The sequence below is a fragment of the Panthera pardus genome, unplaced genomic scaffold, assembly GCF_024362965.1.
Source record: "Panthera pardus isolate Hobbes unplaced genomic scaffold, ASM2436296v1 HiC_scaffold_25, whole genome shotgun sequence".
NCBI lineage: Eukaryota > Metazoa > Chordata > Mammalia > Carnivora > Felidae > Panthera > Panthera pardus.
Window position 1 is genome coordinate 30178148 of NW_026526821.1, and position 13666 is coordinate 30191813.

The window sequence follows — 13666 nt, forward strand, 5'->3', positions numbered from 1 at the left end:
ATTAGTGGTCTTGCACATAGTAAGTACAAAGAAAAGTAAATCTTTGACCGATAAAGGAATGTTGTTTATATACTATTAATTTCTTCTCTCCGTGTAAATTTATCTTTAAAAATCTATCTCTGTTTTCTTCTCAAATGTCTGGTAGTTATGCTGATTATTATAAATTACTCTTTTTTTGTTCTTTTCAGGCCAAATAGAATAATGAGACTTCGTTTTAATCATTTTGCTACAGAGTGTAGTTGGGATCATTTATACGTTTATGATGGAGACTCAATTTACGCACCACTAGTTGCTGCCTTTAGGTAAGCTCTGTCATACAAGTACTAGTTAATCATTATCTGATTTCTGAATTCAAACTTATCTCCTAGATTGCAAACTTTTATTGCTCATCACTTTTATTATCACTTACTTACCACCTTTATTTCATGGCGAGAGTGCTAGTTCTGGAGTCCTCTGTCACTTGTGTGCTAGGCCTGACTTGGTTTCCTGTAGATACTAGGTAAGTTTCTGGGCAGAGTACTGGACCTCTCATTTCGGTCTCCTGATGTATAAAATTGTGGTGGTACTATCAAGTTTACTTACTTCTTGTGGTGGTGGTGAAGTTTACATTTAAAAAATGTTTTGTGAGTAATATATTGGATATTGTTTTTGTGAAAAATTTAAATCAGGACCCACATTCACCTTGACCCTTGTGTTCCTCATTGCATAGGCCTTCAGGAGTTACTTGTTGAATCCAGATATAGTTTGTGTGTGTGTGTGTGTGTGTGTGTGTGTGTGTGTGTGTGTGTGTGTGTATTTATGTATATGCATTAATATGGGTGAAGGAAGCTTTTTGGAAAAATACACAGAAAATGAACAGCAGTTACCTGTGGATGATGAGGAAAATACCAATTTTGTGTTGTGATTTTTTAAACAAGTATATTCCTTATTAGGAAACACTTAACACTAAATACATGGGGTATTCTGAATTGTTTCGGCATTTTAGTTTTTATTAACAATAAGTAGTTGTGTTGTTTATTATATTTTTGACTGCATGGGAATTCAAAACCGTTCTATTTTTCTTCCTTTTACTCAATAGACGATTTATGAACTATATTTTTCAAAACTGCACATCCCCTTAGAAAGCCGTAGCTGTCAGTTTTTCATCTGCAGCTGACTTTCTGGATTTCTTTCTCTGACTTTAAAAAGAAATCAGTTCGACAAGTATTTTTTGTATTCCTCACGTGGGGCTGGTGTAGTTGATGTTTCCTGTCAGCGAGGAGGTAACAGAGAGTAAAGAGTACACAAGAAGCCAGAGAGCTCAGGAGATCAGGGGACTAATGTGCCCTTGTATTTCTCCATTCCTTTGGGCTTGGAATTCTCCCCAGCATGTCTCTGAACTGAGCACCGAGGTTATTTTCTGGGTTTCAAAGGTCCACTCTGGAGCCAAAGAGCGGAGTATATAGGCCATGCTAAGCAGTAAAATGTCATTGTCCAAGCGTTGGGTGCACTTATCTTTATGCCAGAGTTTGAAGCGTACCTTAGGTTATAGCAAGGCACCCCAAACTTCAACACAAGTAAGGAAACTATCTCTGTTACGCTGTTATCATGATAGTACTTGGGGGTTCACTTGACACTGAGTTCATGAGTCAGAATTCATGGAGTCCCTATTATGTGCCAGGCACTGTGCATCAGCTTGCCAGTAGCCCTTGGGGGAGCATCAGCCAAGCAGGTGTGCATAACCCTGTGGCTCACCTGGATTGTGTGTCTGGTGAGCCGATACGTGAAGCAACAACAGCAACAAAACAATCAGGAGGCTGTAATTTTTCTAGTCAGTGACTTCTTTTTAAATTATTATTTATTTTTTATTTAATTTATTTAATTTGAGAGAGGGAGCATGAGCGGGGGGCGGGGGGGAGAGAGAGAGAGAGAGGGAGAGAGAATCTTAAGCAGGCTCCATGCTTAGCATAGAGCTCAACACAGGGCTCGATCTCATGACCCTGGGGTCATGACCTAAGCCGAAACCCAGTCAGAGGCTCAACCGACTGAGCCAGCTGGGCATCCCTAAGTCAGTGACTTCTGAGAGAAGCCAAAGTATATGCACAGATTAATAGAAGGATTTTTATGTTTCTCTAAAAAAGCTGGTTAATTGATAATATACATTAATCCATTGGTTATTTTAAAATTTAAACTGACAACATAGTGTGAATTCTCTAAGATGTTAGTGAAAAAAATGTGTGTTTAAAAATCAAAATTTACCTGAAACACAAAACTCCTAAAAGCACCGATGTGCAGAACACCTTGAAAACAACTGTTGAAGCCATGAGGGTGCTATCACAAGGTGGAGGCTGAGGGGTGCTGCTGGGCCAGGAGAGTTCTCGAGAGAGGAATCAAGCCGGGGGTGATGTGCAGGCATCCCAGAGTGTTAAGAGCCTGCTGGCAGACAGCCCAGCTAATAAGAAAAGAACCACATGGGATTCAGAAACTGGGGACTGTTTATCCCAGTTCTGCCCCAGTCTCTGTATGAACCTGAACAGGTCATTTAAGTGCTCTTGTACTCGGCTTCTGCCCAAAGTGCTGGTATCGTACCGTGTTTTCTCTGAGTATGTTGCAAACTACAAAGTTTAATTTGATTCTGAGCTGGTTGATCACATTTATCTTTTACATATGGAATTTCTGAATAAAATTTGTTTATCAGAACAAAATTTGGTTATCAAACAGAGTTCCATTAGCAGACAAATCTGAGAACCGCAGGACCAAGACTCTTGCAGCTGTACCACATCTTGATTTTGTGGTGTGTTCAGTTCAACAAATGTATAAACGCAGCACCTTTGTGGAGCAGCTCTTCTGCTGGGATCTGTTGGTAGGAGATGCAGAGGTGGTAGTGGTGATGGAACAGGGAGAGTAGTTTTCCTTTCTGAGAACATCCTTCAACAGAACATTATTCCTTTTAAAGTTTTTTGTGTGTATGTGTTAATTCTTTTTTGGTGGGGGAGTGACATTGATAAGGCAGTTGTTTAGACTGTGATGAAGGGCTGTTAGAGGAGCCATATGATGGCGTCGTCAGACCATGGCGCAGAGAGTAGTCAAAGGCAGGCACCTCTCAGGGTCTCGGACCTTCCTTTACCAGGCGGAAGTACAGACTCTGCCTCGCCCCACCACCGGGCTCTGACCCCTGACTTTAAAAATCTGGCTTACCTTCCAATCTCCCAGCCTTTGAAGAGCGTCTGGTCTTGCAAGGACTGCTAGTAAACTTGGGTAGTGTCGTTGGTGAAGTCAGGGTGTGCCCCAGGTGTGTTCACAGAGCCCATGTCTGCCTGGCACCGTGATAATGGTTATCTTTGAATAGCGATTTTCAAAAATGGTTCTGAACAGTGGTACTCTGTGTTTAAAATAAAGGTTATGTAGAACCCCAGGGCAGGCAGTTCTTGATTTGCTCAAGTTGAAAAACTGGCTGCAACCTAAGCTGTGCTTGTGTGTATTTATCTACCTGGGGGCAGGAGGTGGGGGTGGGGGTGGGAAGCAGCTCGGGGTGACAGTTGAATGGCATGCCTGCAGCATCACTTTCTCACCCACGCACTTTCCATTGCTTTGCATGCTGGGTTGAGGCTGCATTTGTATTCATTTACCCTGTAAAAGTTTATTTTTGTCATAAACCAGTTGTTTTATTTTCACACTGGGAGAAAGTAGCACATTCTAAAGCTGTCATAATGTCAGGTTTTCAAATATAAAGAAGCAAATGCCCGAGTCTCTCTGACAGTGGGGAAGCTGACCCCCTTTCTCCAGCATCATGGTCATCTAACATAGGTGGCCCTCGCACCCCTTCTGTGACTCTGTTCTTTCTCCCTCCACCCTTTCTACCGTTCGTCCTGCACACTTAAATGTCCCCACCATATAAATAATAGATATCGTTAGCCATCATTTACTGAATACCTATTAATGTGAGGCAATCAATGTTTAAGCACTTCACGTGCTGTAATAGTTTGATTCTTATTGTATCACTGCCGGGTGGATAGGATTTCTCTCCATGTGCACTTAGGACACTGAGGTTCCCAGATGTCTATGACATGCCCAGTGATGTGGAGTGAGAATTGGCATTCCCTCTGGTCCTAAAGCTCATGCTAGGATAAGAGTGCTGGGTTTTCCACATGTGACTGAAGCCCCGAGTCATCCTGGGCCAGTATTTCTTATGGGAAGATTGCTTTCAGCATATCTGTTTCTACATCGCCCTCTTACAAGTACTTCCCCACTTAGCATTTCAAGGGATTCTGGTACATAAAACTGATGAAAGCAAATGTCACCTTTTCCAAGATGCCTTCCCTAACTGCCCTTTCTAAAGTAGCACCTTTTTTTCAGAATCTTTATTTTTGAGAGAGAGAGAGAGAGAGAAACAGAGAGAGGGAGACACAGAATCTGAAACAGGCTCCAGGCTCTGAGCTGTCAGCACAGAGCCTGATGCAGGGCTTGAACTCATGAACCATGATTTCATGACCTGAACCAAAGCCGGATGCTTAAATGACCCAGGTGCCCCCCCCCTTTTTAAGTTTATTTCTTTATCTTGACAGAGAGAGAGAGAGAAAGCGAGCCTGTGCATGCATGCGTGAGCAGGGAAGGGGCATAGAGAGAGGGAAATAGAAAATCCCAAGCAGGCTCCACACTTCCAGCACAGAGCCCAATGTGGGGCTCGAACTCATGAGCCATGAGATCATGACCTGAGCCGAAACCAAGAGTTGGATGCTTAACCAGCTGAGCCACCCAGGTGCCCCCCCCCCACCTTTTTTTTTAAAGAGAGAACAGGAGGGGCAGAGGGAGAGAGAGAGAGAATCTTAAGGAGGCTCCATGCCCAGAGTGGGCCTTGAAATCATGACCCTGGGATCATGACTTGAGCTGAAATCAAGAGTTGGACACTGAACTGACTGAGCCACCCAGGTGCCCCAGCGCCTTTGTTCTTTCACTGTTTTTTTCTTTTTATAGCATTTATCTCTGCTTGGTGTTACATATACACGCCTGTATGTGGGGGTGGGGGATATTTCTGGCCTTATTTGTTGTTTCTCTAATGTGAACTCCATGAGAGCAGAGGCTTCTTCACTGTTGTGTTCTGGTACCTAGAACAGTGTCTCACATGCGGTATCAGTGAATATTTGTGAGTTGAATACACAATGCAGAATGCTTCACTGTTTTGTAAACCCTGGAGTACCTACACAGTCCTAGAGTTTGTAGAATTCAGTCTAGATATTCTTATTGAATGAAAATCCTGGCTCTTCTTCCTAATTTCCCGCTTCTCTATTCTTCCATTTCATTATTTTTATATGCACGTACCTAAATATGTGTAAATGTACACATATACTAGGTCCATTGTTTTGCATCTTGTTTTTTTCCCTACTTATCAGAATGCCTTGATGAGTTCCTTGTTAGTTCTGCAGAACTACCGGTATGGAATGATTGATGCATCTAACTCTCTGCAGATGAGCATTTAGGAGGTTTTCTTTTTCTTTAAAAAAAAATTTCTTGGGGGGGTGCCTGGGTGGCTCAGTTGGTTGAGCGTCCCGACTTCGGCTCAGGTCATGATCTTGCAGTCCGTGAGCTCCAGCCCTGCACCGGGCTCTGGGCTGACCGCTCAGAGCCTGGAGCCTGCTTCTGATTCTGTGTCTCCCCCTCTCTCTGCCCTTCTCCTGCTCATGCTCTGTCTCTCTCACTCTCAAAAATGAATAAATGTTAAAAAAAATTAAAAAAATTTTTTTTTTTTTTTTGTATTTAGGTCATCACTATACTCCATGTAGGGCTTGAACTCATGACCCTGAGATCAGGAGTCACATGCTGTACTGACCGAGCCAGCCAGGCACCCCTAGGTGGTTTCCAATGTATTGCCATTCTGAATAGTGCTGCAGTGAGGGTGGTTGTATATTATTAGTCTTTGTGTACACGAGCAAGTGTTAGTTCTACAAAGAACTTAGAATTGCTAGGTCACAGTGAATGACCATTTAAGATTGTCATAGGCCCTTGAGGGAGTAGTTTACACGGTATGTGCTTTGGGAAAGCAAGGAGGCTAGTGCAGCTGGGGTTGAGTGACTGAAGGGAAGAGAGTAGTAATGAGATGTTTGTTCATTGTGTGGGGTTGTGTGTGTGAAGCAGATTGCATAGGGCCTGGTAAGGATTAAGGTTTTTACTGAATGAGGTGTTGGTGGTGGTTGTGGTGGTGATAGTGAGTTGGTTATTGGGCAAAAGATGTGAGCATATGAAGAAATGCAAAAGGCAAGTAAACACAGGAAGAATGATTAACCTCAGGAATATAAAAGAAACTCAAAACCACAATATAAAAAAATCACTTTTCACTTACCAGGTTAGCAAGGCTAATATAGGACTGGTACTTCTTCTTGGCAGATGAGGTAGGATGGACCTTTTTATTCTTTATTGATGAGATTTCAGATTGGTATATGGCTTCTGGAAAGCATATGGATCAAGAGCCTTAAAGCCATCATTTAGACCCTTTGATTTGATAGTTTTTAACACTCTCCAGACACCCAGCAAATACTATTGTGTGCTGGAATCCAAATGAGAGAGGAAATGCTTCTGGTGTATTACTTGTAAAATAGAATATAAGCTGTGATAATGGTATCAAGCAAAAAAAAGTACATCAGAATACTGATAGAGTTAAGATTGTGGGTGTTTAGCCAATTTATTTATTTATATTTTTACTTTTCATACTTTTCAGTAGTATATATTTGGCATTCATCAACTTATAAAGTTTGTTAGTTTCTGTAATTTTGAAGGTTTACTCAGTCTTTCAAAGAACCATTACAAATAGTTTTGTATACATAAAAAAAGAATAGGGTGATTGATTTCAAATCTCATTAGAAATATAACCCAGGATAAAAGCAAGCCCAGGAAAGATTCAGATCTGTCCCGCTGAGGATTCAGAACTGGATCCAGAACTAACAGGGTGGCACTATGCATTTATCACAGGAATTTGCCCCTTTTCCTGGAAGTGTTTTTTTTTTTTTTTTTTAATTATAAGGATGAATTCCAGTTTTGAATTTGTATGCCGCCATGTGACATGCCTGTTGAGTACGCTTCCCTTTATAAGAAATGTGTTTCCATTTCAGTGGCCTCATCGTTCCTGAGAGAGACGGCAACGAGACTGTCCCCGAGGTTGTTGCCACATCAGGTTATGCCCTGCTGCATTTTTTTAGTGATGCTGCTTATAATTTGACTGGATTTAATATCACTTACAAGTAAGATATTTAAGTCTAATCTTTGTGATTTTATGAAGAAACTTTACTCTTTGTTTTAACAATAATAATGACTAACATAGTTGAGGGCTGACAGTGTGCCAGGCATTGCACTAAGCAGTTTGCATGGATTTTCTCATTTAAAGTTCCTTCAAAAACTCATGAGGTATGGGCACTATTTGTTCACTTGTTCTGTAATTGAGGAAACTGGTGGGAAATGGTAAAATACATTATCAGAGTGGTGGGACCACAATTTCATCCCAGCTCTAACTGCCTTTGAGCTTCTCCTGGAAGAGAGGGGCATTTTTCTGCTAATGGATAAAAGCATTGGGTTTTTTTTGCGGAGTGCAATTTAACAACTATTATTCATTTTCACGTACTCGGGTTAGCCCATTGATGAGAACTTCGTTGAGGTTACAAAGGAAATGCAGACAACAGACTTAGGCAGCTTTGGGAGTTTGTTGTGATAGGAAAGAGGCTAACTTTTGGCCTTTCTTTTTTTCCTCTTAAGAAATGTTTATTTTCATAAGTGGTTAAATTCATAAAGCACCCTAAGCAAAGGGTTTGTGCTGAAGAGCTTCTGTGGCCCACACAGCCTAAGATACTATTTGGGTTTTTACAGAATAAGTTTGCCAACTCCTGGCAGAGGCAGTAAGCTCCATGTATAACCGTTATGCTGGATTCTACTTCTGCCCATATTCTCAGGCTCTCCATATTCTCATAGGCCTATTTAGAGCCAGCTCTACCTTGTTTGATATGGTGATTTAGCTTTTCAGGTGCCCGGGGTTGGTGACTTGGCAGCCTGGGCAGCATATCACAGTACTAGCAAGGTGATTTTTAGTGACCCAGGCAGGCATAAAGGCTAGGTTGAGGGGAAAGACTGATGAGTCTGGTTGGGTACAAGTGAGATGTGTAAGCAGGACATTGATATTCAGATCTAGGGCCCAGAAGAGCTGCCAGAGCTGGGGATGTCATCTGGGAGTCACTGGCACGCGGACAGTGACTCACTGGTTTATGGGCCCGAGTGCACAGTGAGGAGAGGGGCAATAGAAGCAGCTAAGGGACAGAGGAATGCCAATGCGCTGTTTGTCACAGAAGCTCAGAAAAGAAAGTTTCAAGGAGGGAACTGACAGCTAGGAGATTGGGTAAGCAGAGGGGGCCCTAGGTGACCCTAGCTGAGGAGGGTAAGGTCAGAGACCTGGTGGGGGCACAGTTCACAGTGGAAGGTTAGAAAGCCATGGCACTGAGTGGGACACTCAGCTCTAAAGGGGAGGGGAGAGGTTTAGGCCAGAGCTTTGCTTTGCTTTTCTTTTTTTTAAGTATTTATTTAAGTAATCTCTACATCCAGCGTGGGGATCAAACTCACAACCCCAGATCAAGAGTCAGGTGTTCTTCTGACTGAGCCAGCCAGGCGTCCCTTTAGGCCAGGGCTTTTCAAACCGCACATGGCACTGAGATCTCCTGGAGGGCTTGTTAAGACGCAGATTCCTGAACCCTACCCAGAAACCGTAGTTCAACAGAGCTGGGGCCTGAGAATCCAAATTTCTAAGTTCCTGGGTGATGCTGCTGCTGCCTACCCATGGTCCACACTCTGAGTAGCATTGATCTAGCCATTCAACTAGGCCTCCTTCTGGGTTCCCTGTAGGTCCTTAGGCACAGTCTTAGCTCTTGCAAGCCCCCTCATAATAGCAGCCTTGAGGGAGAAGAGAAACTCCAGGGAGGGAGCACCCCTGGAGGGGGCGCAATTCAAGCACCCCTTGACATTGGAAACCCTTTGCCCTATCACTGGAGAGTTCTAGCTCTGTGACCAAGAAACACATGTTATTCTTACCCTGATTGGTTAAGGGAGCCTTGATCTCTCCTGGAGACCAGAATTCGTATTTATTTGTTAAGTGAAGGAAGGTTGAGGTTATCCTAAATTTTAATAGCTTCTTGGTTCCAAGATCTCTGTTCTTTAAAAAGGAGTCCTAAACCATTTTAGGGGTTCCAGACCCTTTGAAAAGCCAAATAAAACGATGATCTTTATTCCCAGAAGAATGCCTAGAAACACATACATAAAACATTGTTATTCTTTTTACAGGCATCCTCAAGTTGCACTGAATCCTAGCTTTGGTCTGACCGTAGCTGGGGGACCCTTGAGACTGGCTACCCACAGCTACTTAGATGTTCCCTGATTTTCTTTTAAAAGAAGAAAAAAATAGTTATATTTTATTTTCACACAAATTGACACTTCATTTTATTTCTGAGTCATATTTTAAGCACAGATAATTAGACCAATTTTTCTCATTACTCCAGTTTAGACATAGAAACAGATGTTTTGATGTATTATTACCTGCCACTTTCACTTTTCAGAGATTAAAAAATGATGTTTGTGTTTTGAGATTTTTATGTAACTTTATTTATTTATTTATTTATTTATTTATTTAGAGCACAAACAGATGAGGGGCAGAGAGAAGAGAGGTAGAATCTGAAGCAGGCTCCGTGCCATCAGCGCAGAGCCCGATGTGGGGCTTGAACTCACAAACCTTGAGATCATGACCTGAGCTGAGATCAAGAGTCAGACGCTTAACTGACTGAGCCACCCAGGCGCTCCTATTTATTTAATTTTAAAGTTTATTTACTTATTCTGAGAGAGAGAGAAAGTGAGTGCAAGCACAAGTGGGGGAGGGGCAGAGAGAGAGGGAGAGGGAATCCCAAGCAGGCTCCATGGTGTCAGTGTGGAGCCTGATGCAGGGCTCCAACCCACGAACTGTGAGATCTTGACCTGAGTCAAAACCAAGAATCGGACGCTCAACCGACTGAGCCACCCAGGCGCCCTGAGATTTTATGTAACTTTAGAGAGTGCTCACAGTTAATTTTTGGCACATGAGATAAACGTCTGCCTAAGGGCACTGGAGTGGGGAAGTTGAGGTGTAAGAGAGGCTGTTATATTTTCCCTCCTTTAGTTCAAAAGGCGTTAAGGGTTACTCCCTTCTCTTCATTTTTCAGCAACATTAGATTTTGGTTGAGTGCCATTCCCTTGTATATGGTTAATAAGTGTGGCAGTAGGAGATTGTAATTTGACATACTTTTGGTGTGAGGCATAGGGGTGCTCATACTGGCATGGCAGTGCTTTTACTACAGTTTTATTTTAGGCCTTTTAGAAAAACGAAATGTGATTGTTGTAGCCATTTTACGATAACAAGTCCAATCTGAAATTTAAACTTTATTTTTTATAAACTGTTGGCCTTGCAAAGACCTTTTTCTTTTAGAATTTTTAAAAAAAAGGTTCATTCATTCATTCATTCATTCATTCATTTAGAGAGCCAGAGAGAGCGTGTGTGAGCAGGGGAGGGCAGAGAGAGAGGGAGAGAGAGAGAATCTCAAGCAGGCTCCACACTGTGAGTGCAGAACCCGATGCAGGGGCCCGAACCCATGAACTGTGAGATCCTGACCTGAGCCAAAACCAAGAGTTAGACACTCAACCAACTGAGCCACCCAAGCACCCCAAAGGCCTTTTTTTTTGAAAAAGATGAAACTGAAGCTTCACTTCCGTGTTTGTATTATTACAGAGAGACAGTAGGCACCTCTTGGTAGAGGCCTACAAGAATGTCATTTAGCTTTTCTTTTTTTTTTTTTTTTTTAATTTTTTTTTTCAACGTTTTTTATTTTATTTTTGGGACAGAGAGAGACAGAGCATGAACGGGGGAGGGGCAGAGAGAGAGGGAGACACAGAATCGGAAACAGGCTCCAGGCTCCGAGCCATCAGCCCAGAGCCTGACGCGGGGCTCGAACTCACGGACCGTGAGATCGTGACCTGGCTGAAGTCGGACGCTTAACCGACTGCGCCACCCAGGCGCCCCGTCATTTAGCTTTTCTAACCAAATACTTCGTGTACTTAATCAGCTTACTGGGGCTTCAAAAGTAGGCATACACATTTCTTTCATTATAATTATATAGATTATTAAAATACTGTATACAAATATAGAATTTTATAAATACGTCATAAACTGATATTTCAGTGTAGGTGTGAACATTAATTAGCTTTTTTTTTTTTTTAAAGTTTATTTATTTATTTTGAGAGGCAGAGTACAAGCAGGGAGGGCCAGAGAGAAAGGGAGAGAGAGAGAATCCCAAGCAGGCTCCACACTGACAGCACAGAGCCCAACGCAAGGCTCAAACTCACCAACTATGAGATCATGACCTGAGCCGAAACCAAGAGTCGGGCACTTAACGCACTGAGCCACCCAGGTGCCCCTAATTAGCTTGTTTTTAATAGCTGATTCCTAATTTTCTGACATGCTTTGCTGCAAAATTTCTTTTTAGTTTTCTGTATAGGCCTTAGAAGAAATCTGTACTCTTAAAAGTATCTTGATAGTTTGGTTATTGTCCCCTCCTTTAAAATCTGAATTATATCTTTTCAGAATGCTGACAATACAGTTATCTTAAAGTCATGTTATTATGAGACACATTATAGTTAAGCTGTTGAGTGAAACTGGTCCTTCCTTTTTCTTCTCTCTGACATGAGTAGATAAACTTACTGAGGGGCGCCTGGGTGGCGCAGTCGGTTAAGCGTCCGACTTCAGCCAGGTCACGATCTCACCGTCCGTGAGTTCGAGCCCCGCGTCAGGCTCTGGGCTGATGGCTCAGAGCCTGGAGCCTGTTTCCGATTCTGTGTCTCCCTCTCTCTCTGTCCCTCCCCCGTTCATGCTCTGTCTCTCTCTGTCCCACAAATAAATAAAAAAACGTTGAAAAAAAAAAAAAAATTTAAACTTACTGAGGAATTTTAAATACACCAATCCGGTCAATAATCTTATATTCTCTGAACTCTCAGAGGTATATGTATCATGAAGATGGTATAATGTATTGTTAGCCGTTTGTTTCATCCTTTTCCTCCAAACTTGTAACCTCATTTCCTAATGCTCGTCACTGATGGGGCCACCAAGAGCAGCATAGTTATCACCCTTGAGAAGTTAAATGTGGACATTTTGTAAGAATTTCTTCTCCCTAAATAAGTTTTTTAACTTGTCTTTTATGAGAATCCAACAGGGTTGATATGCCCTAGTTATGCAGTGTTGAGTGACCCCACTGAAAGGTAAGTACTGCCGTTATGCTCGTGAATGAACTGGAGAGCCAGTGACAGATAGTCTTAAACCTTGTGTAGGCAGAAGTTTTGCTGAATTAATTGAAGCGTTGCTTTGTGTTGATTTAATTTTCCCCAACTGTTTTTATAGTTTTGACATGTGTCCGAACAATTGCTCAGGCCGAGGAGAATGTAAGATCAGTAATAGCAGCAACACTGTCCAATGTGAATGTTCTGAAAACTGGAAAGGTGAAGCATGCGACATTCCTCATTGTATACACGACTGTGGTTTCCCTGATCGAGGCATTTGCAATTCAAGTGATGTCAGAGGATGCTCCTGCTTCCCAGACTGGCAGGGTAGGAGCTTCTTTTATCTTTGCTTTTCTTCCAGTTTACCGTATCTTCCTAGTTCCTTATGTTCTACATTGACTTTATTCGTTGGGTATATACCATATATATAATATATGTTAATATATATATATAATATATGTTAATATGTAGCATTTAAGTTTTTGCATCTCTTTATTCAGATTCTTACAAATCTTTGAATTTCACAGATGTGTGGTTGTAGTCTCTTGAGAATTGTGGAGGGGTTTGACATTCTTTGCAATTCATTCATAAAAGTTTGAGGGCTTGGTCTCAACCTTAAGAAGACATAGCAGAGAACCAAGCTGGGAGGTGGGACAAAAACTAATAGTAATGGTATCTCTCAGATACTTTCAATAAATTCCAAAAAAATTGGGGTCTATTATATAATAGAATCCTAAAACAGTCAGTGAGTGGAATTATCTGCAGATAGAGATTATTAAAGAAATTGTAGCAAATTCTTTCAGGGAATCTCTGATAACAGCTGTTACTGATTTAGTAATTTTCTTTATACATTACCCTTTCTACCAAGCACTTTTATTTTGAAAGGAAATGTGCTTGTTTAATGCTTTGTGCAATTTGGCTGACATCAAAGGGTTAAGTAATTGAAGTATTTGAGTACCTCCCACTGTGCACAGCTTGCAGCAGGAGCCACACCCCCAACAGTGGAGTTTCTTGATTTTCCAGGAAATGGATAGTTTCTATTATTACTCCTGGGACTGGTCTTTAAATTTTAGTCTGAAAGTTTTTCATCTGAATTAATAATTCCTTTGTCTGGTCTTTCCTCTGAGAGCTGCTTAAGCAAGTATTTCATTACTAAAAAATCCTAACCTGGATATGGTCAGGTCATAATTAGAAAAGTGTGTGATTTTCAATTTTATTGGAGATGACCCTTGGTCACTAGCTTTGAGTGAATTGAAAGCACGAATTAAAGGACTTTGATATTTAGATGCTAAAAGGAAAACTAAGTATACTTTAGGTATTTGTTACATTTATATGATTAAAACTTGAAATGCAGTAATTTTAAAGC

At 41.6% G+C, this 13666-nt stretch overlaps 1 protein-coding gene across 5 annotated transcripts in view; it reads left to right on the plus strand.

Moving 5' to 3' along the window:
- The window catches only part of ATRN (attractin), a 159802-nt gene that overhangs the window by 39467 nt on the left and 106669 nt on the right, over window positions 1–13666 (plus strand). For all 5 annotated transcript variants that reach the window (XM_019462656.2, XM_019462657.2, XM_019462659.2 and 2 more), the window contains exons 3-5: window positions 189–302; window positions 7083–7211; window positions 12422–12627. In XM_019462656.2, the coding sequence (XP_019318201.2) occupies window positions 189–302; window positions 7083–7211; window positions 12422–12627 (449 nt within the window). The remainder of the gene's footprint in view (window positions 1–188; window positions 303–7082; window positions 7212–12421; window positions 12628–13666) is intronic.